The sequence below is a fragment of the Strix uralensis genome, chromosome 9, assembly GCF_047716275.1.
Source record: "Strix uralensis isolate ZFMK-TIS-50842 chromosome 9, bStrUra1, whole genome shotgun sequence".
NCBI lineage: Eukaryota > Metazoa > Chordata > Aves > Strigiformes > Strigidae > Strix > Strix uralensis.
Genome location: NC_133980.1, coordinates 8,424,768 through 8,446,354, shown reverse-complemented (window position 1 = coordinate 8,446,354; position 21,587 = coordinate 8,424,768). Strand labels below are relative to the sequence as shown.

The 21,587-nt window shown below is 39.5% G+C and overlaps 1 protein-coding gene across 7 annotated transcripts in view; it reads left to right on the top strand.

Moving 5' to 3' along the window:
- Positions 1 to 21,587, top strand: part of TBL1XR1 (TBL1X/Y related 1) — a 119,174-nt gene that overhangs the window by 79,045 nt on the left and 18,542 nt on the right. For 4 of the 7 annotated variants that reach the window (XM_074878523.1, XM_074878522.1, XM_074878525.1 and 1 more), the window contains 3 exons: positions 16,833 to 16,935; positions 19,097 to 19,242; positions 20,692 to 20,911. In XM_074878523.1, the coding sequence (XP_074734624.1) occupies positions 16,878 to 16,935; positions 19,097 to 19,242; positions 20,692 to 20,911 (424 nt within the window). In that variant the 5' untranslated portion in view covers positions 16,833 to 16,877. Of the gene's footprint in view, positions 1 to 1,472; positions 1,595 to 16,832; positions 16,936 to 19,096; positions 19,243 to 19,350; positions 19,479 to 20,691; positions 20,912 to 21,587 lie in introns of those variants that run through there. The other 3 variants (XM_074878524.1, XM_074878529.1, XM_074878528.1) reach the window with 3 other exon arrangements.

Genomic DNA, 21,587 nt, shown 5'->3' with positions numbered 1-21,587 from the left:
AAACAAGGTGGGGTGCACAGGAACTTCTCAATAAGATTCTCTAGTCAGCCTAGGAAACTAGTAGTAGGTCTTTCTGTGTTGGAGATATTGGGAAGGGCGCTTGCTTGAGAAGGCTCTGAAAGCTGATAAATCAGGGAAGCAAAAGGATGCTGTTTGAAGACACGAGTGAATTGGTGTAAAGACTGAAGTGATTTTCTCTGCTGCCATTGCATTAGATTGGTCTGTCTAAAATATTTGGGCATGGTACTATTCACACTGTATGGTTTCCAGCCCTGTAGGTTCATAATACCTTGAGCATGCACAAATCATGCATGTAGACTTACATTAGAGTTCCTAAATCTTGGAGTAGAAGAAAATAGGTTTTCAGATTTATATGAGAGAAACGGCATTGTGAAGTTTTGAGTAGCATTAGTCAAGAATGTTAAACGGCAATTCTGCAAAGTAAAGACATCACAGCTTTATAAATATTGTAAGAAAAGAAGGATGATGTGAGCTTTGGAGTCTGAGAAATACCGAAAATTTTTCAAAATGTTGTAAGCAATTTATGCAGTACTTATTAAAGTATAATGCCATATGGAGAAGTCATGGACTTCTTCCTCTCAATCATCTCTTTATTTTCAAATAATGCTCCTATTACTGGAAATGGGCGAGTAGAATTTTTCATGCGTGGAACCTGTTATTCCAGTGTTTGAAATAAGGTAAAGATAACCTAACACGGTGGGTTTCTTTTTCTGAAAAGCTGTCCTATCTAATTTGTTTAAATCTGAACTATCAGAAGTAGTTACTGTGATTGCTTAATTCTGCAAAGGATAGAGTAGAGGTCATTTGTGGGACAATTTGAAGACCATTTCAGTGCAGCTGCCTATGTAATAGTAGCCTGCAGTTATAAGACATGGTGTATTTCCATCTCTGCTGATGTTTTAACTTGACTAAGCAAAACTCTTTTCCCTAGACAAAGCAATGATCGTGTTTCCAGCTGCCCCAGTAGAGGAGACTGTTTAATTCAAGTTAGCACCTTCTAATGGGGGAGTGGGGGGAAATCCTTATCGGATGGGTGATGTATCTGGGGTTTTGAATAGTTTGCTTCAAGGGGGATTAATTAAAAAATTAGTGAGAACAGATGTCTGATGTTGGCCTAAGCAGTCAGAAAGAAGAGGAAATGTCCTGGGTTTGAACTTTTTATCTTAATTGGATCCTTTGTGACTTTCGGCCCACTTGATAAGAGTTTCTTTAGTAGACTCTCCTGCTTCTACTGTACAAAGTCAACAGTTTTAAATTTTAAGGTTTTTATATGTGTGTATAGGCACTCAGCTTTGTAGGATGCTTCCCTCACAAAACAAAAACTTTGTATGCAACGGGCTGCTTTGGTATAGCTTTTTTATTTTCCATGTGCTATACAGTAAAGCAGAAGTAGTGTTCTTTTAAACCATCTTTTAATATTTGTTTGAAACTCATTGTGTATCCCTCTACAGGTGTGTTCATGTTCCTTTTACTAGTCAGACCCTCTGTACAGTGCCAAATTAGCAAGAAGAACATTTGTTACGCTTCCGAAATCTTCTAAGACCAACAATGCAATTGCTTCTACAGATAACAGGTGACTTTACAATGTGTAGGAGCTGTCCAGGGCTGTGTTATGGCAGGCATGTTCATCAGATCTCTGGAAATTTTTCCTTCACAGTAGTATAAATAAGCCTCTAGACTTAAAACACTGATGAAGTATCAGAACTTGGCTTTCATTCAAAGTTGTCCTTAGTCTAGAATAATTTGAGTTAGGTAAAATATTCCGTTTTCAACAGGCAAGGAAAGAAGCTTGTTTTTATTTTTCAGGGCGCTTTTTAAAAGACTGCTCTTGATGATTCGGATATTGGAACAGCTCCCAGTAAAAAAAAAAAAAAAAAAGATACATTGCAGGGTATGGAAAATCTGGTCAAGGATGATGACTGTATTGCATGTCTTTTCTATGTACTATAGGCATATCACCTCAGCATATATGCTATTCTTAATATTCTGCCAGAAGACCCTTGATACAGCTTCATTTAAAGAAAAAAAAATAAGCGGATGCTGAAGGCAGCAAGGGGGACCATCTTAATGTCTAGACAACATTTGGAGGCATGAGTGAGTTTTTCATTAAATGTATATACTTGAAGGGAAAAATCAATACTATTTCTATGGAAATTCGGGTATAGCTAATATAGATGGAGGCATTCTCTGCCAAAATACATAGCACTAAGGCTTAGGCAGTATAGTTTTTGCTCATGACAACTTACACAGTCAAACTTTGAGCTGTGGTTCAGAGTAGGATGTAGAGATTCAGAGACTGAATGTCTGCACTGAAGGTGATTATTGTAACAGAAACTGAAAATTACATAAATTAAGGAAAGAGATACTTGCAGGCTTGGAAAACAATCTGGCCCTCGTTGCAGAGTTACTGGGGACGAGGTATTTTTGTCGGAGCTACCTGTGTCCCCAGAAGGGTCTCGTGTCTGCAGCTCAACTTTTTGTGTAGTTGAGTGTCCAGTCTCACAGGGAAGCTGGGTCACGGGCTATGCAAGTCATTTCATTGTCTCTCTCTTTCTTTAGTTATTGCCTCACTGCCTCCTTGACCATGTGTGATGGAGGCAATGACAGCTGTGAGAAACCAACGATTACAGGATGGTGGTCCAGGAATGTCCAGTCTTTTATTTCGGTAAAAGTAAAGCAGTACTGTGCCCTTGCGACCTACGCCAACAGCCTTTATGCCTCTGGGCTGCCACTTCCAGAGCTGTCTCGGGCACACATGCCTGCTTGCTCAGCTGCCTTGACTGGTGCAGCATCTCTGAGATGTTGCATAGGTTGTTGTTGCTTTATTCTCTATTACTTCTTAATAGATCACATCTATATTGTAGGTTGGTTATAGTGCAGTGAAAGAAGAAATGAGAATTTTACATTGGTCTCACATTTTTTTTATTTTAGGTTGTAAATAGAAAATAGGACAAGTACGTTGATCATGCTGTGTCACAGCCTAAGACAGCTGAATCATTGTGTGCTGTCTGCAGTTGCAGTTGGTCGTTTTCATGAGCAGCCATGCCCAGTCTCCTTCAGAAGACTAAGATCATGGATATTAAACTCTTACTGTAATACTTGATTTTAATTTAACAGATAAGAAGAGCTTTGACTCTTTCAATACCAAAAATAATGTTTGTCACTGTTTGTTTCTTAATTTATTTCATGAGTTTTGAGAGATGCATCAACTTGGTCTTAGGAAGTACCCAGAAAAGACAAGTACTTCACATCCTGTTTGTTAGAAGTCAGTTCCAGTAGCTGCTTATAGGTGATTTAGGTGCTTCTGGAAAATTCAGCTACCTAATTTCAAAGTCTACTTGAGGTTAAATCTTGAGGTGCTAAAGTAAGTACGGTTGGTTTCTGATCCACTTCAGTGGTCATTTTTCTAAAATAAATTTGTAAGCATTAAATTAATTTTAATTAGTACATCTCTCTTTTCTGAGGAATGCTCTGATTTAATAATTTCTTCTTGCTAATTAGTCTGTAATTAAAAAGAAAAGCCTGTGTGAAGGTGGTTTTGTACTGCCCTTTTGCACTTGATCTTGTTTGCATTAGTAACTGATTTCTGTAATTTAAGCTCAGATACTGCAGTTTGATTATTCTTGAACAAAAGTGTGCTACAATTCTAAGACAGCTTTTAAAGACTCAGAGCTGTGGTTTGCACTTTTTAATACTGTTGCATTTGGTTTCATTTGGGAATAAAAGTGGTGTTGTAGGTGGTATCAGTGGAGCGGTTATAAGAAAAAGATGTGTTGCAGATTAGCAATCTAATAAGGCAGGGATAATGGAGGAGAATGGGAGTCAACATGTCTAACGTAGATTCACAAGTTTTTTTTTACGTTCATATAACCAATTGCAGATGCACATTATCTATTACTTTTGTGAAAGGTGGGGGTGTTTTTTTGCTTTTTAAGGTGCTGAACTCATAATGATTATCTACCTGAAGATTCCCACAGGCTCATTTCAGGCTGCTTTAGTAAACAGGGCTCGATGTGAAAATGCTTGGTTAAAGGAAAGAGTTGGGTTTTTAATCTGAGGGTAAACTTTCTTAAGCCTTCTTTAAAACTCTCTATTCATGTATAATGCTACAGTCAATCATGAGTTACACATCTTTAAATCTTTTAGGTGAACATCTTGGGGCTAGAAAGAACTTGTCAGTTTATATTTAATTTATTCCAGGCTTTAGGATATGTCTCGTGGCTGTAGAGAACTTTGAACACTAAATATGGTGAATGCTAGCACATATTTTCAATACCAAATTCTGCTGTCGAACTGCAGTTAGATTCTAGACATATTTAATATCTGGGTTAATAGAGAAAAACATGTCTAAAGCACAGTGTATTTCTACTGTTAACATTCATAAGTACCAATCTACCTGTTTGCGGTCAGTCGACAACTCATGAGTAATACTGGCCTTGTCCCAAGTGGTCAGAAGTAGTCAGGTTTTTTGTTAAAAAAACCCACAACCAAACCCTGCATTCTTAGTGTAATTAATTCATTCTTTTCCCTATCCAAAGGGCACTGTTTGCTTTTTCTTCATCCCAATTTAAAAAATAAATAAAGCTGGCCTCTTCAGTAAATAGCAGGTTCTGATGTAGTTGCTCTTGATTAATGACCACTAAAACTGGAGGTGATATCTTTCCTTGTTAACAGTTTATATTTTCCTGACTGAAAATTGTAATAAATTGTAACTGAAGCATCTTCTCTGTGTCCTGTAAGGTTGTTAGGGGTTTTATTCTTTTTTTCACCCCATTATGGTATTTTCTCACAGGGGTTTTACATTTCATCCTTCATTTTTCAGAAACAGTGGACTTGAAGCTGTTAGTATTCAACAAAACATCTGCCTCAGGAAAAAATTGGCAGCTTTCACGCACTCACAAAGGAATTTCAGAAAAATTATTTGTTATCCCCAAACTAGATGCTGCCAGAGTACATAATTCCAAACCCTCTTTTCTCATGGGAAAGGCATATAAGACTAGTCTTACAATGGGGAAATAAGCCGGGTTTATTTGCGTTTAGAATAGATCAAACCCTCTTCACCTGCTCTGTGAATAGAGCACCTCGTTACTGTCTCTCCTTTTTTTCCCCTAATCAAATTGCATGTTTATATCCCCAACACTGTGGAAGTTATGTGCTGTGCCTGATAATCCAAGATCTTTTCTAAAGTAATGTAGGAGTTGGGCAAGATGCTCACACACAGAGAGAGCGCCCCTTCTCCTGGGACTTCCACTGCAGGAAATGCTTCTCTTTCTCTGTTTATGTGGTTACAATTATTTATAGGGTAGTTCTGTGAACTTCTATGCTGAAAATAAAACCTGCACTTGATAATTAGTTTTGTAGGTACTAAAAAGCTGAGGTGAGAGCGTTCAGGCTCATACACCAAGGGCAGGGCAAATGAGTGAATGGAACCTTTGTTGGAAAAGGTCGTGTTCATGTAGCTGTCTGTCTCCAGACCAATGTCAGTACGTTTTGGTTTTAGTTTGTCATTGGTTGTTTGCTGGGAAAGACGAACCAGGGCCCAAAGACCTGCAGGAGTTTAGGATAATTGCCTGAGCAATGATAGCAACCTTAATAAAACATAAACCCCTAGTACTTCACAAAAGAGACCTACTCCAAAACCCATGAGGCAGCAGTGGCCTCTAATGAGTGTTTCAAAACTTATTCTAACAAAATTCATTGCTGTACAGCCAAATGCTCTCAGATCTCCTAAGCAAGGGCTGCTTGGGGTCCCGACAGGCTCAGCCTCACAAGTACCAGGGCACACCACAGAGGAAGATTTGGGGTCTTTTTGTTTCACTTCTGGTTATGGAAAAATTATAGATTCATAGTATGGAATGGACTTCAGCAAGGAGGTGCCCAGCCTTATGCAGACAGGAGTTGTAGATGTCATGGCGCGGAGGGGCGCCTTGAGAAGATGCTGGTTGGCTCTTGCAGGCGTGCTGTTTGCTCGTTTAGATGCTGCTAACTCCAGTCTCTGCTGTGCTTTGTTACTCTGCATAGGTATAACTCCAAGTCACCACAGTTTGTTGTTGTTATGGCAGCGTTAAAAAAACTTCCTAATGAAGAATGAGGGAACCCACTGTGGTAAATACAGTGAAGCGAGTCAGATAAAGGCCTTTCTCCTGCAGGCACTTCAGGACGTGACTCAGGGCACAAGGCTAAACAAACAAGAACAAATAAAATGAACAAGGCTTAGTTGGAATAGAAATCACTGTTGTTGAAGATGAATTGAATTTTTTTCAACCACCAGAGTTTATGTGTGCAAAATGTTAGCAACTCATGTGTTGTAATGGAAAAGTAGTGAAAGAAGAATGTAGAAAAAGAAATGACTGAAGGAAGTACAGATAAAGTCAGTGCTCTTGAAAGCTGTTGGAGAGATGAATTCAGGAGTGCAGAGAACGTGTAGGCTGTGCATGGTGAAGAGGTGAAACCCAGGGCAAATGCGTGACCCACAGGCTCAAGATTGTATGTCAGATCGGGATGAAAGCCAGAAGATGGATCACCAGCTTGGGAAAGATAGCAAGTACAACAAATAGAAGCTAAAAGGGTGGCAGTACTGGGAAATGGAAGAGGAGTCCATACACCCATATGAAAAAATCCCCAGTCAAGATAGGGATGCTGTTGTAGGAGTGCAGAGATATCTTTCCACAGCTGCTTGTAAGAACTGCATATGCTGTTTATTACCATCAGGTAGCAATATAAATATTTTAATCGTAACAAATAGAATCTGTGCCAGGCTACATGGTCACTAATCACCGCTCCACAATAAGATTTCCAGAACACACAAAAAAGCCAAAACCACAGACAGCTGAAAACCAACTAATTACAAAAGTCTGCTCAAACTTCAGTAGTTTTTAATTGACAAATGAGTAGTGTTAGTCCAAGCTCAGAATGAATCTTTTTTTTGTAAGCCATCAGTATGCAGGTCAGCAGCAGCAGCATAGTGAAAAACTGTGTCACTGTTAGTGCACCAATATCCATCAGCTCAAGCAATTGATGTAGATGTAATCACTGTCTCTAATAGAAATAAAGTCAGGGTAATGGAACATTGTCACAGAATCAATGTCTCCTGTTTTGAAAATAAACCCCCTCAGCTTTGCCTTTGCATTTATGTACCAGCAGGCGACCACATCATTCAATTCAATTGACACAGTCCCTTAGAGCCCTGAATGATCTATTGTGGGAACATCAGGAACAGCGTATTGGAAAAAATGGAATGTTCTTGATCAGACTTACAGGCCGTGTTATTCAGTGAGTTTTCCAGCAGTGAAAATGAGAATAAATTGGCTGAGAGCAGAAACTTAGCACAGTATGGAGATCTTTAACTCCGTTTAACTGTTTCATTTCTACACATTTTTGATCAAAAAGCTTGAACCGTAGTACTTGTGCTTATTTTCAATGGTGTGTGGTCACAAATAGAGGCATTTTTTGGACATTGTTCTTCCCCTACCTTAGTCTTACCAGAAACTCTTGATAGAGCTCATTTTGACCGACTCAAGAGCTCTTCTCGATCATTTTTGCTGAAATTTTCACACAGTTTGATCCAAACGAGGATTAATGTGTGTGCTCCCACATTCATCCATAGCTAATTTTTTGCTGAGGCTTTAATGCAGCACAGATCAGCAGTCATATAGTTGCATGCTTAAAACGGTGCATGCAGAAGAGGTATATTGCACGGGATTTTAAACAATGTAGCAGATAATGCTTCTTCCAGTTTTCATCTTGCTTGCACTTGATTCCAGCAACCTACCACTATTCTGTGTCTAGATCCAGAGAGTGTTAGTAGGCCATTATTTTAGCATTTAACAATTTTACAAAGCCTTCTTGAGACAGGGTCTATAAGTTTGATTGCAAAAGTCTTAATTTATTTAAATTAGGTATTCCTGAAGGATTGTAACTCTGTCTAAAGGAACATCCTTCTAATGGCCTTAGAATGGAAGCTCTACAGCTTGCTTGATGTTACCACTGTTCTCGTGATGGCCCTTCCAGTAAGAAAATTTTCCCTTTTGGGGGACAGATGTCTCTCCAGGGAGTAATGACAAGCATTTGTCTGTCTGGTACTTCTCTCTCCATTACAGTGGTAGATATATTTAGTATACAGAGCCTACAGGTGTACTTTGCAGGTCATTTTGTGAAGTAATCCTTACTGGCCAAACCTATACTGCTACTTCCCCAGGTAAATGTGCTAATTCTGGTCATCAGTCAGAGGGTGTCTGTTTCTAATCAGTTCTAGAAATGCTGCATTTCCAGTTTTGCTGCTATAGGCATGTGCTCAGCTTGTGTCCAGGTAGGACAGTCTAATCCTGAATGTCATCCCATCAAGCCATGGGTTCTTCATTTCCAAAGAATGCCTTTGGTTTGGATTAGGTGTTTAATCAAGGAGAGTTTCATAATGGTTGGTTACATTTCCTGGCGTGCTCTGAAAATGATTTAAGTATTGAAAGAGGGTGGTGATTTAACTTTTTAACTACTACTTCTTCTGGATGATTTTCTTTTAATCCTAGTTTGCCTGCATGTGTGGACTTGAGCTCTGTGATTAAAAGCCCTCTCCTTGGCCACCTTCAGGGGAGCGAGATGAGATGTTTGGGCTTTCATGAAGTGGTCAGAATTGAGTCAGGACTTTCTGTTGGTGGTTTTACTGGCATATGGTTGTATGTTCTGAGCAGCTGGGTTTGGCTTTTAAATTTTGAAGGAATAACATATTTGCTCCTGAAGAAAGATGTATCAGAAATGCCTCCATTTCAACAGGGTTGTAATTATCATGCAGAAAAGTTGTGCCTGGAAAGAAATGTCCATTCCTGTTGTTCCCCAAACAGTTGAAAAGTCTTTAAAGTACCAAAGTCTGATACAGGAAATAAGGAGAAAAATCTCCCCCAAACACATAATTTCTTCTTGTGTTGCACTGTAACAAGGAAAAAAGACGTTTAAGAACCTAAAGAGTGTTGAATAAAGTGTCATTCCCAGAAATATCCCTGTTTCTTTGGTCAGTCTAGGGATTTACAAAATAGGGCTGCCAAGAATCACTGCAGCTTATAGCTGTCCAGGAATACGTATTTTTAATGCTAGAAAACAAGTTTACAGCTTTGTAGCCATAGCCCTGGAAATACGATACTGAATATACTGTCACTTGTGTCTCTGCTGTAACATCCGGAATCCCTGTCTCCTGGGTCACACAGCATATGACTTTGGGGAGGAGGTTCATAGTTCAGTAATTAAATACTACTTTGCTCTAGGCAAAACCAGCAAATGGGCTTCATCTACAGCTTATTTTGTAATAGTACTCAGGACTGTGCTTGGCGTTTCTGGAGACTGAGTACTCAGATAAGTAGACAGTAACTTATTTTTAGCTAAGGTTTTGTGTGGTTTTGTTGTTGTTCCTACCCCCCCCCCCCCCCTTTCAGGGTTGTAATTCTTCTTCAGAAAATTTCAAACTGGCTTTGTCATCTTGTATACTTCATACTCTCAAATTGGCATGGAAAGACAGGGACTGTTGCCATAAATTAGGTCACTAAAGCTGAAGTACGGAATACAAATATTTATCGCCTGAGCTAAGGAAAACAATTCAGATGAGGAAAGGAAAAAAAATACTCTTTTAGTATTCGGAAATGAAGTAGTATTCTCGAGATTAAAAGCAAAGCAGTGGAGTTAAAAGATGAACATGAGAAACATCTCTTGTTTTAAATTGCTAGAAGGAAAACTAGCAAAGCTCGATCATATGGGAAATCAGTAAGGAGGTTCATTAGGTAGAATTACAGATAATTTTTTATGCAAGTTCACATTTGACATAGCTTATTGAATCTTAAAATAAAAAAGGGCACATTTAAATAATAGCAATTTAGAGACACAGGTAAAAATGCAGAAAATGAGATAACTTTCATTTTGAAATATATTACCACAAAGCTTATGCATTTAATTTAAAAAACGTTTTCCTTTAAATTCAGAAGGTTAGAAAGAATTCCTAATTGCAGATTGTCAGATAGTAGGAGAACTTTAATAAGGGCTCATTTGTATTATGCACAATACAATATTGGACCCCATCTTTCAAGTGAAGATGTGAAAGAGCAAATAGGAGTGTTTAAAGCAAGTAGTTGATAAGTTGAAGAAAACTCAGATTTTTTTTTCTTCATTTTGAAGTATGAGAAAATGTTAATTTTGATTGAAATTTATGTCTAATAAATTCTTAGCAGGACGTACAACGTTGGTCGTACACTGCATGCTTGACATACAGGAACCGCTAATTTATTTTACGAGTTTTCCTTTGTGAACCGTTTCTAAAGGGTTCAGCAGCCATTTGGGGTGGGCCCACCATGTCTTGGGGAAGCACCTTTGGAGAGCACTTTAGTAGAACAGCAGCCATGAGCAAAGGCATTTTGTGGAGCCTCGGATTAAAACTCCAGTTCTGCAAGCTACTCACATGGCAGATTTGGTATCTGAATGAAGTCCTGCTGAAACCTCACAAATCTGGGAGTTTGCCTGGTCTGAGTGGTTGGATTTAAATAACACCCTTTTCACTTCCTTCAGCACCTCTGAGCTGATAAATGAAAGCAGACTTGATGGCATTGATGCCTCACTGTCTTAATCGACCTGGATGCAGTTGGAGAAGTAGTGGAGTTTAGTGTATTGGCACCTTCCTGGGCTACGGGGTATGGTCTGTCCCCTGAGCCACCATGACAGCAATCACACAGCTGTCGAGTTCAGCAGGTGGGTTTGTCAGTCTGAGGGACTCCCAGTGTTAGCTGCAAAGTATAATGAAGAGGAATTGTGTATCATATGCAGGACTTCATTTTTATTTTTAAGAGAGATAATACAGATGTAAAGCAGAATTGTAATAAAACTTTCCAAAGGACTTGGGCGCACCTTCAGGTTTTTTTGGGTGGAATGAAAAAACTATGCATTCTCGGGTTGGGTCATATAATTTGCTTTTTCTTTTTTCTTTTTAACAGTCATGGTCACTAAAAAAAGGAAGATTCTTAAGCAGCAGTTTAAAAAAATGATATCACTGTCTATGTGTACACATTCTGGCAAAATATTTGTCTGGATTTCTTGTGAAAGAGGAAAAAATGACTAGTGTGACAGTATTTCTGTTGTAGATTTATTGTTTCTGTAGCCAGACTTCTGTTTTCCATGGATAAATGTAGCAGTTTGTTTATATCTGAACATTAAACATTTTTCAGAGCTACCCAGAGCATTATCTGTTCCTTTAACATATCATATTTAGTATCAAACTAATGATTGGTATGTTTTGGGGAATTACTATTCACAGCAGCCTGCCAGGTTTTTCTGTTATCCTACCTAATTAGGATGTGTTAGAGCCCACCTGAAACTGCAGAAATATTACTTTTTTAGACTGTTGTTTGATGATACAGTAAATCTACTGTGCGTTATAAAACTGTGATTAAGAGATACAAAGTGCTAATCTGATGTATAACGTTTCTCTGCCAGTTCAGGTTTGTTTAAAAAAAACAAAAACAAAACAAAAAACTATTAGGCCAGGAGCCATATCGGGCAGCATCTGTTCTGTAGCATTTGGCATGAACCTGAAAGAAGAGTACAAAGCTAGCATAAACACGCAGAGTAGAATAATAATTTGTCAGAAATGCAATCAGATTTGTACTGTTGGGCATCCATTAGCCTGCAGATCCAGTGTCCATGACAGTGGAGCTCGATCTTGTTGTAAGAGATTTTACTTGTAAATTTTACCCAAAGTGTGAAAGTGTGTGGATGGTCCTCAAAGGTTGGAGAAGCCCATGTGAGACCCCGCATGCTGGTGTGTCTGAGGTAGGTATGTTACAGAAATACAAGCACGTTTTTGCTACGTGGAAACTAAGTCAGAGTTAGTGTGTTGGCTCAGGGACAAGAAACCTCATTTCCTTTGAAAAAAGTAGTTTCCAAATGACTTTTTGTGTGATTTCTGACATGGATTCAGAGTTGGAATGAGTGGGTCAGTTTGTCTAAAGCACTTTGTTCCTGACCTGTGGCACATCTAGTTCTTGAGTAGATCTTGAGGTCAGCGCCTGTATAGACAGTTGACTTTTATTTTATGGCTGATATGTTTTACGCCTGATAAATTTTGGGAGTTCAGGGACTTTCTACAGCAACATTAAAAATTACCTGGGATATTTTGATACTATGCTGATCCTAATTGAATAGTGGCGTTATAAGCCACAGGCTCATCCTCCGGAAAGGGGATCCTACAGATAACCAGTGCCTGTGGCTCAGTGGGTTTGGATGATTGAAGGAGAACAGGGTGGTGGGTTACCTACACTGTAATACAGTTTGTTGGCACTACAGCATTGCTGAGCAGTGCAGGGACACGTGTGGGTTGAGAGCCTGAGAGGAGGCGTGCTGAAGTGGACTTTGATTTGAGTCCGTGAATATTGATCCTGGTGTGGTCCCAGGGACTGGAAGCCCATGAGCAATTTGCACATGGTTTGTAAGCCCTTGTTGCACATCCTTTTTTACTTGTGTTTTTTTTTTTTTTTTTTTTTTTATTTAATCCTGGTTTTAGTGATAAGGAATCTGCTTCACATACACTGTGACTGCTCCTAGGTGCAAAGCAAAAGTAGAGGCAAGTGGGAGAGATTTGCTTTAGAAGCGCACTTGGAGCTAAAACAGTAGTGTGGGTGCATCGTGCTTTGCCATATTTCCTGTAAAACCACAGAATGTTTTGAGGAAGACTTGGAATTTTAATAAGGGCCAGAAAAAAGGACCTGAAGGATCTTGTTACATTTTCAGAATGGATTTGGGACATAGAGTTGCAAATATCTTGAGATATTTTTAATGGGCCCTTTGTAAATTAGACTAGAAATCTAAGACTGGTAGGAATTAATGTGTCATTTCTACTTAGTTTTGGCTCATTTTTCTGTGTCTTTTTGGTTAATTGCTGTATCTAAAATAAAGATCAATATTAATATCTATTAAGTGCCCAAAATAAGTAGTCAATTGCATGTGGAAATAGTGGATTTGGGGGAAATTAAACCAGCATTAATGAAGTAGATTTGTTAGTATGTGGGGTATGTGTGTACATGCATGGTGCATACATAAAGATGAATTTTTTTTTTCTCCTCTAATTTTCTTCTTTTCAGCCTTTCCTACTCCATTTGTGTTTCTGTTTCCATTTATATAGTGCCACTTTTAAGAAATCTTCTCTGTCACCTCCCAAACAAGCCCTGGGGCTGTGTTGGGGCATTAGGGAAAATCGAGTTCACGTGGTTCGTCGGTTAGCGGGTTTATTTTCTTTCCCGTTACTGTTGTACTTTGGCAGACATCCTTGGCAAGTTGTAACTTAAGCACGAAGTGAGGGGGTGGCTGTGTGTGTTGCGCGCTGAGAGCAACGTGGCCGGTGGCTTTGGAGTCAGCGGGTCCCTCTCCATCCCACCTCTGCGCCTTTTGGCCGTCACCCCCTCGCTGCCACTGTCTCGGGTCGTTCCTGCTGGTACTTCCCAGGAAGCTGTGAGCAAGAAAGGAGGGAGGCAGCACAATTCTGAGGGCTGGAAACACCAGCAGCTTCCCCATCACGTGCAGTGGCGTTCACGCAGCTGTGAGCTGCTTCTTCAGCTGTCTCCAAAGTCTGCTCCCGAGGCTGGAGGTGGCCACACTGCAGAGCCCTTTGCCCCTTTTTCGAGGGCTGGCAGCATAAGCCCAGCAGCCAGAATCAAGCCTGGTATCAATTCAAGGGGCAATAGTAATTCTGTCCTCTCCTATCTGTACTTCTACTGTATTTTCTCTTTAATGTGATAGTTTGGGTTTGGGATGGGAAGGAAAGTGGTGTTGCTTGTTCTTCTCAGTAACTCCCTTCCCTTGGCCGTGCGATAGCCGGGGGATGGCTGTCTCCAGGCACTGGCTGAGCGACTGGGCCTGTGATGGGGAGTAAATACAGAAACAGAGTTTTCAATAAGCACTGAAAAAATGGATGAAGCAATATCTTGGTAAAAAACTGGAACCTTTTGCACCCTTTTCAGTTTCATGTCCTCGTCAGGCAAGCTGTGTATTTATTGAACACATTTTTGTGTTTTTCTGGTTGTTCAAGTACAAAAGCCAGTGTTGCACTGCCACCTCTCGATAGCCGGGCAGGACAGCATGTGGCAGTACTTGTCTGTCCTTACGAAAGCATCTTGTAGAAAACACTTTGAACCAGCCTTGAAAAATACTCATTTGACTTGGGCAGGGTGAATAACACTTCTGACAGACAAGCAAAACATTAAGGTTTTTTTTCCTTAGCAATCCAGCTACATAACAGGTAAATTTATGTGGCATGTCCACAATTCTGCTTTGAGTGGGGAGTCCTCTTTATATTAATAATGCAGGTCTTCTCTGTGTAGCAAATAGCAATTTCATCTGATTTCTGCATTTTGATCTATCTTTTTGGATGATGCAGCAACATTTTAAAAATCAGTAACAGACCCATGAAACAAATACTACCATTTGTGTTTGTATGTAATGTAAAAAGGCTTTTTTATGAGTCTTTTTAAATTTAATTACCTTTTTTCTGAAGGAGAACATTGTTCCTCTTCTGACAGAACTTCTCTGTAACAAGCAGTCTTAAATAAAGATGATTTGTGTCAGGTATGACAACAAAATTTAGCTGAATAAAATTAGTGTTTGGTCCTGCACATGGTAGAATTGGTTGCTAATGCATGACATGGTTAAAAATGGCATTCATTTCACACACTGCTCAGTAAATGAGCCCTCAAAGTATATTGTATGTTGTCAGGTATATGTTGTACGTCAGGCATTGCTGGGGGCTGTAGGTGGGTGGGGTAGGGTTAGTATCAATGTACCTTTCTTTATGAGTTGTGTTACACTAGCTAGAAGTTGTTGTACTGGAGCAATTATTTTTTTCCTTTGAAAATGAGAAGGATTTAAATAGCTCCTCATTTTTTATTTATTTTCTTAAGAAACTAAAACTATCTTCCCCTCCTCTGGCAGTGCAGTATGCTCGAGCTGCTCTATAAGCACGAGATCTGGGTTTCTGTGGACGCATCCAGCATGGTGTACCGCCCCCCGTCTCCCACGCAGGGTAACCCTGGCTCTCCTACTCGGGTGCCACTGGCCCCAGCTGGGTCTGAGCCTTCCCTGCACAGCTCTTGGACTGTGTCATTTTTCCTGTGCCCTCTCCAAACCGAGCAGGCAGCGCGCGCTGCCCTCCCTCCTACCCCCAGCTATTAGCTGGGTGGGTGGCTGCATGGCTGGGGCAGGTTTGGGGGTGTCCGTGTGCTCATTGACTTGCCAGGGTTTCTGTGTGGTTTTGGGCAAACACACTCATTTTGACATCTGAGTTCATCCTGTAGCCTCTCCTCTTTGTGAGGAGTTTAATTGAGTCTTTCCTCTACAACATTATGGGACTCGTAGGAAAGTCACATCTTGGAGAACTCTTTCCACTGCCAAAGTTGTTTGCAGTTGCCTGGTAAAATTAAAAAGTTAGATGATAAGAAAGAAAGTGTGGTCATTTTCTCCTGTTTCCTTGAGAAATTTTGCTAGGAAAAGATGCCTAGAAAGAATAGGTGTGGCAGGTTATAATAACAATCATAACCTTATAGTTGTTGCTTCCTGCTGTGTTCACGGCTTTCCCACCTCAAACAACAGTCGTGAATGGCCTGACCACATGGCCATGTAGCAAGAACTTTTTATTTTGAACAATATAAGACAGCCTGCTCTCTAGTCCATTTTTGCGTCAGATCCAGGTCAAACTTTGTCAAATAACAGTGGGAAAGTCGCTTACCTTCTCAGACTCCAGTTCCATAGAAGAAAATGATGGTGGTGCGTGGCTGGGTAGAAAAAGCCTTGAAGGTCTGCTGATGAAAAGTGCTGGGCGGAACAATAGGAACTGTAGATGGACCTTATTTCATACTATGTTCTGGAAGCTGATATATGTTTTTACTTGTTTACTAGATGTCATGGAAGATCGGGATTTTTAAACATTCAGAAGTCATGAGAATGTTCTCAAAAATGACGCTTAAAGTTAGAAGAACTATTGTGTTCTGTCTCTTCGTCTCCATGTTTTAAAGACTCTTGTTGCTTCATATTTTCAAAATTTGTCATCAAAAGTATATTTAGTCTGATACATTATTTGTCTTGCTGAATATTTACCATTAATAAAGTCAAGGGAAAATTGTGTATGTATGTCCATCAGTATTTTCAGAGCATTGATTGAAAGCCTAGAGAAATGTTACTAAAAATGGTCTGTTTAAAGTTTGTCTTTAATTTCAAGAATTTCTTTTGCAAAGCGTAAGTGTATGGCTGAGATGTTTTCTGGTTTTTAGTGGAAATAGCTGGGCTTTCTGTGAACAGATACAGTGTTGTAGCCCATACTGCACCTTTTTACTAGAGTGGGAGTACCTGAAAAGTAAAGTAGATTAGAAAGTAAAAGTGAGAACTTGCCTGGATACCAACATGAAACCAAGTTCTCAGTCTTTGTTAGCCAGGCAGAGAGAAATCCACATTTTGAAAAATGTGTTCCGTAGCAATAATGTTGATTAGATGAAACTCATTTGATTATTTTTTAAAAACCTGTGAAACGAGTCCTTTTTACTGGTATTAAGCAGTATAGTCCCCCAGTCCGTACCAATTTGCATCATTTGAGAACCCGGCTCTTCAATATTTAATTTACTGACCTTTATGTTGTGGTGAGACAAATGACTTTTTAATGACTTCAGTAGACTTATTTGCATTATAAAATAAAACCATTGTCTATGCTGCCAGGGAGCTACTTACTTTATAAATATAGCATTTGTTGAGAAATACGTATTAGGTACTAAAAATATTTAATTGACCTACTTTTTTATTTTCAGGGTTGTGTCCTTTGTTGTGACCTCATGGTTTAACTGGGAATAAAGATGAGTATAAGCAGTGATGAGGTTAACTTCCTGGTATATAGATACTTGCAAGAGTCAGGTGAGTTTTTACAATTCTGGCTGTTAAACAATGCATAATTTATTTGGTATTCATCTGCAACTGGCTTTAGCAAACGCAGTCGCATTTAATTATTTTGCCAGTAGGCATTTGCTTCTGTCTGAACTGTTTCTTGGTGTTTTTTCTCAACAAGAGAATGAATTCCTGCCAAGTTACCTTCTGTAGCTTAATCAGATTTAGTCATTTGGAGTCTTCAGATGGCAGTCAACCAACTAAGGACTCACTTGATTGCTAGAAGTGCATTTTCCTGGAGATTCACTTATCTACAGGGTGGCAGTGACACTTTGCACCATTTTCTTTGGGGCTACTTGAAGAAGAAAAAAGGATGACCACCAAAATACTGTTTTTTCCTGTTCTGTCTTGGAGTGATGGTGCTCCTGCGAGCTGCCTTGTGTGGCTGAATTCCTTGCCTGAATGTGACTGTTGGGAGGGCAGATGTTGCTGTATTTCAGAGGAAGAAGTGGCAACTGTGACCATATGACTTGTATCATTTGAATCTAAATACAGGTGGACAAATTTTTTACAGGAGTAACTCTTGGGTTCCCGAAAGCCTCCATCCCTGCAGGACACTTTCTTGGAGGATTTTGTCCTTTGGTGTCAGGCTAGCCAAAGCCTCCTGCTTCCTAGGAATAAGAGCAAAAGACAGTTGAAGATTGTCAAACTTGAAACTTTTTCCTGTCATATTTGTCCAAATTGACTGTGTCTGTAAAATACAAGCAAGAATGCAGTAGAGTTCCCTTGGACAGTTCAATTTTAAAACTTCACAAACCCAGTCAGATCAACTGTTTGTGTTGTATTGCACATTTGGATTTCTAGATGCAGCCATATGGCTGCAGGAGGTGTGGTGGTGGTGGTGGTTGTTCATGAAGCTGTGTAAGAGATGTTACCTTTTACTCACAGCTATAATATGGATTGCTTAAAGCAGCCTACATTTAGAACAGGTAGATTTGACTGGAGATCAGGGCATGCCCCAGTAAATGAACAAGTGGTGATTGACAGGAAGGAATATGATCTTAACAATACATAAAAGAAGCATGCATATTAGAGCAAAAAAAATCAATCTTAAGGTTAAGAGCATAAGGGATCAGCATTAATGTGCATGCTACTTTGCTGTTTCAACATCTACCAGTTCTTAGTTTTGTTTAGTGATTGCTGATGGGTGGCTTCAGGCTTCTTGAAAATGCATTTGACTGATGCAACATCTGCCCACTGCTTATGTCCACTGCGCATGGACTTCTCAAACTGGGACAAAGAAGCACCAGAAGCAGTGGTGGATGGCAGCGTTTTTCAGTCTCTGCTTGTCAGAAGAATGCAGAAACTCATTGTTCTGCCTGAATTTACTGAAGACTATACACATTCTTATTCCAGTTGCAGATTGCTTTATCTTCATTTGAAAGTTTGCAGGCAGCTTCTTAGTTACTGATGGGGGGGGGGGGGGGGTGGGTGGAGGTGTGGGGGGTGTGGGGTGTGGAAGTACTTTAACAAAAAATCCTGTAACAGTAAAGTTAATTTGCTGAAACAAATGTTTTTCTCTAGGTTAAATTTGCCTTTTCAGGGTGATCAAATAAATAGCAAGCAACTACCAGTGCTGCACCACATCATGCTTGCCACTTCTTAATCAGTGCACAGCACTGATGTAGTTCCAATGCCAAAACATAAACAATTATGACAGCACTGTACCATGAAGTGAATTCTGTTCTACATAGAGATCCATTTCATTTTCATGGCTAGAGAATCAGTGAGTAAATATAACAAGTGAGTCATGGTGTCTTGGAGGTATATATTTTATTAAATACTATGTATGATACAATACATGTATATAGCTTGAGAATATAAAATATGTGTAAATGTTATTGAAAATTGTATATTTTGTATTTTTATATTTACTCATGTGCAAATGTTTTGCCAGTGATACAGTAATTGCTGTGTTATATATAAATTTCATTTTTCTGTTTTTGTACATTTAAAGTAGAAACATACGAGTGAAACAACAGAGCTGTTTTGATGAGTGTTTTTGTAGTTCATAAGCGTGCTATATCTTTGTATAATTTGCTTAGGTTTGTAACCAGAAGATCCTACAGTGGTATGGCAAGTAGCGTTGTCTCTCTGTAAATCAATTCTGATGTCTTTGCCTTGTCTTTAGGGTTTTCCCATTCAGCATTTACCTTTGGTATAGAGAGCCATATCAGCCAGTCTAATATAAATGGTGCTCTGGTGCCACCAGCTGCTTTGATTTCCATCATCCAGAAAGGTCTGCAGTATGTAGAGGCAGAAGTCAGTATTAATGAGGTAAGGAGACTTTGCCTGCAGGAGCATTATGTCCTTGCTTGCAGTAAGTTTGAATGTTAGTATTTTTTCTTAACTTTCTTGTATCCTATTTATTTACTTTTACTTCAGATTCCTTACTGCTGGTGTTCACCATGACTCCAGTGGTGGAACCAGAATGGAGTGACATAACTGGGTAGGGCTTCTGCCCAGTGCAGCCACACAACACCAGGCATGGTGTTCTGGCTCAGTGCTTAAAGGTCCGTTGTCTGTAGAGTTTTTACCCTAATATAATGTTGTAGTAAATCCAGACAAGTGCAATAAGATTATCATTGAGACAATTAACTTTTAATTTTTGTGGACTTGCACTAGGGAAGTGGGAGACCACTATGCAGCTCTCATTTGGGTGATGTGTTGTTATAATGAAGCAACGAGAGCCCAAAGGCAAGGTTTCCAAATAGAGGGTTTCAGTTTGTGGCAGGGAGGATGAAGGTGTACGCCAGTTTGCCTTTTGCCTCTGCTGGCTAATTCGTCTTGAGCAGGATCTATTAAATTTGATGTTTAAATGGTTATTCCAGCAGTACAGAAACGTATGTATCTTCCTGCCTGATGCTGCAGATGCTTGCCCTCAATTTCCTTTCTCATTTATGCCTGGAAGGTTAGCAGCCTTTGTATGTGTCAGTTATATGACAGAAAGAAACTATTTTTTTCACTAATTCTGCACTCTTTCCAGTCTCTCTTATGTTTGCTGTTTATGTGTAGTTTTCATAGTCCCAGTGAAGCAAATCCTTTCCCTTAGGAAGCCTCAGAAAAATAAAGCAAGTGATTGGAATAGAAGGAGGAATATATTTATTGCAAGGAATCCTTGTAGCTCCTAAAAATAGATCCTTACAAAGCCTTAGCATATGTATAAGGGTATTTTTAACTAGGTCTTGTCCATTTCAGGATAAAATTCTTCCTTGTTGTTTGAAAGCATGCCAGCACTGTTTAAAAAAAGGAAGAAAACTAGTCAACTCTCTAGATAATATGTTTATGGAAAGTATTAGTCTAATAAGCTAGAATAACTTCACAAGCCAGTGACCCGAATTGCAATGTTTGCAGCTCTTCAAACAAACCATTAGATTTTGTTGCAGCCACTCATGTTTGAAATCATATTCATAGATAGCTTACAGAATTTTTTTCTTTGGCAGATGATTTAGCAAACTTCAAGCATGTAACTTTTGATTCCAGAAGCTCTGCCAGAGGCCTGCATTCTGGCTTCTTTTTGCATATTAATGGTGGCCACTTAACTTTAGACTAAAATTTCAGTCCTAACCACAACAATGATGTGGTATCGCTTCCAGCACCATTTGTAAACTGTTTTGTTATATTAAATCAGAACTGTTGCTTTAGTTTTCCTTGGAGTTTTTGCCTGTAATGTTAATTTGTACTTGGTGTTGTCTTTTTTTGTTTTCTCCCTCTGCTGTAATTTAGGATGGTACCTTGTTTGATGGTAGGCCGATAGAGTCTCTCTCACTGATAGATGCAGTAATGCCTGATGTGGTACAGACAAGACAACAGGCCTACAGAGATAAACTTGCACAACAGCAGGCAGCAGCTGCTGCAGCCGCAGCCGCGACTAACCAACAGGGATCAGCAAAAAATGGAGAAAATACTGCAAATGGAGAAGAGAATGGAGCACATACTATAGCAAGTAAGTGGAGACAGAAATTACCTTAACCTATGTTAATGTCATTTCCTTGTCATTTATCATAGTATGAGCTCGTAGTACGAGGTAGTAGGCAATGAGGTAAATGTGTAGAGGTACTAGTAACCCTTCAGCTTGCAGAGAATACCTTCGTCATAGGTGATACTTTAACAGATGGTGTCTCACTTTGACTGTCCCCAGTTTGATATGTGGAATTGCAGGAGGGGATGCAAACTTCTGAATTCATTAATTCACAATATTCCATTGACCAGTACATCCAGTACTGCTCCTTTCCCATCATCTGAAGGTTTTTCACAGGATCCTCTGAGAGCTCTTGCATAAAGAGAAAAAAACCCCAAGAAAACGCTTTAAATATTGCATCTCCTCAGCTTTGGCCCCTGTACAAGGAATAAGGAGAGAAGTCTGCTAATCTGCAGCTGGTTGAAACTGAGAATTGCTTGTGAAGCTCTGCAAGCTACTTTTGACAGGTTCTGCTAACCCCATGATTCGGACAGTTGTAACTGGCTCTCTGTAGGACAGACTCACTTGTCATGCCGAGACCGTCATGGTCACAGACAAATCCTGTGTCATTTATCTCCTTTATCAGTATCAGTTTTCATGATCTGCTATTCAGAATTATTCAGTGCAACTGCTTGCAGGTTTGTTTTATTCATGGGTTCCA